General features: G+C 45.4%; 1 protein-coding gene across 1 annotated transcript; it reads left to right on the plus strand.

The window, feature by feature from the left end:
- Positions 1 to 201: 201 nt before the first annotated feature.
- LOC122298990 (uncharacterized mitochondrial protein AtMg00310-like) lies at positions 202 to 780 on the plus strand. Its single transcript, XM_043108832.1, has one exon. It carries the CDS (start codon positions 202 to 204, stop codon positions 778 to 780), a length of 579 nt encoding a protein of 192 aa, XP_042964766.1.
- The last annotated feature ends 996 nt before the right edge of the window (positions 781 to 1776 follow it).

Below are 1776 nucleotides of genomic sequence, written 5' to 3' on the forward strand. Positions count from 1 at the left end.
GAGGCACAAGGATTAGCCGTTTACTTTTTGCTAATGACTGTGTTATTTTTTGTAGAGCAAAACAAGTAGAATGGTTTGTAATCTCCAACATATTGCTGCAGTTCGAAAGGGCATCGGGGCAAACCTTAAACAAGCATCTGTTTTAGCTCGAATACAAGGGCCGAAACCCGAAGTACTATTAGTCAACAAGTAGGGGGTCTGATGTGCAACAACTACAACAAGTATTTGGGGCTTCCCACAATTATCGGAAGATCAAAGTACAAATCTTTTAGAGAACTGAAAGAGAAGATATGGAAGAGAATTTGTAGTTGGAAAACTAGTTTCCTCTCCACTGCAGGTAAAGAAATTCTGATCAAGAGTGTTTTGCAGGCGATACCAGCGTACACGATGAGTGTTTTCAAGTTACCTGGCACCTTAGTTGAAGAAATAGAAGCCTTGTTAGCTCGCTTCTGGTGGAGACATGGAAACTTAGAGAAAGGAATTCACTGGAGAAGCTGGGATAAATTGGGAAGGGCAAAAGGAAGGGGAGGAATGGGGTTTAGGGACCTTGGCAGCTTTAATAGAGCTTTGCTTGCCAAGCAAGGGTGGCGTTTTATAAAGGATCCCAACTCGTTGGCGTCTAGGATCTTCAAAGAAAAGTATTTTCAAAACAGTGGGCTACTGGAGGCGAAGCTGGGGTCGGGGCCATCATTCGTATGGAGGAGCATCTGGTCAAGCCTCGATCTAGTGAAAGGTGGTCTGGTTTGGAGGGTGGGTAACGGGGAGAGTATTAAAATCTAGACGGATAAGTGGATGCCGAGGCCAACAACCTACCAGGTCCAATCACCAATCAACACTTTAGGAGCTGAGGCAAGAGTAGCTGAGCTAATAGATGCAGGAAAGAAATACGGGAAGCGTGAGGTGGTAGAGGCAGTTTTCTCCAAGGAAGAGGCACAAGCTATATGTGCCATACCTATCAGTTCAAGGGGGTCGAATGACAAACTAATATGGTTGAAAACAGCAAAAGGTATCTTCACAGTTAAAAATGCCTATCATGAGGATCTTGAGCAGAGTAGACAGGTGCAAGGTCAAACCTCTAACGGGTGGGAAGGTGAGGAGCAGTGGCAAAGGCTATGGCATCTAGGAGTTCCAGGGAAGACCAAACAGTTTTTGTGGAAAGCTTTAAACGACATTTTGCCTACGAAAGGCAAAAGAAGAAAGCTATCGATAATAACACTTGCCCAATCTGCAAAAGGGAGAAAGAGACGGTGATACATGCCCTGTGGTCTTGAACAGCATCCACCGATGTGCTGGGAGGGGGAACAAGTCCAGTGAGGAAATGGAAGAGGGAGTACACTGACTTTCAGAACTTATGGGGGGAATTATACTCAAGGCTAGAAAAGGATAGGCTCGAACTAATCTCAATGATTCTCCACCAGATCTGGTCTAGGTGAAATGGGGTGGTTTTTGAAAGCAAGTTTAAAAGTCCTATGATGGTACTGGAGTTGGCCAGTAACGAGCTTAGTGAATTCCAACTAGCAAACCTGAGAGATCCGTGTATACCATATGCGAACCAGTTATGGGGGGGGGGGGGGGGGAGATAAGTGGGTACCTGCCAGGAGACCTTTTGTCAAAGTCAATTTTGATGCCGCTTTTGATAAGGAGAAAGAGAGGATGGGCATGGGTGTTGTTATCCGAGACTGTGAAGGGGACTTGCTAGCGTGTTTGGTTGCTCCTAAGGTAGGTGTGAACTCTACTTGCCTAGCTGAATGTTATGCTCTGCTAAGAGCTATGGAG

This window comes from Carya illinoinensis, chromosome 16, assembly GCF_018687715.1.
Source record: "Carya illinoinensis cultivar Pawnee chromosome 16, C.illinoinensisPawnee_v1, whole genome shotgun sequence".
Lineage (NCBI taxonomy): Eukaryota > Viridiplantae > Streptophyta > Magnoliopsida > Fagales > Juglandaceae > Carya > Carya illinoinensis.

Coding starts and splice junctions, on each gene's coding strand:
- LOC122298990 (XM_043108832.1), top strand. CDS start 202: ATGTGCAACAACTACAACAAGTATTTGGGGCTTCCCACAATTATCGGA.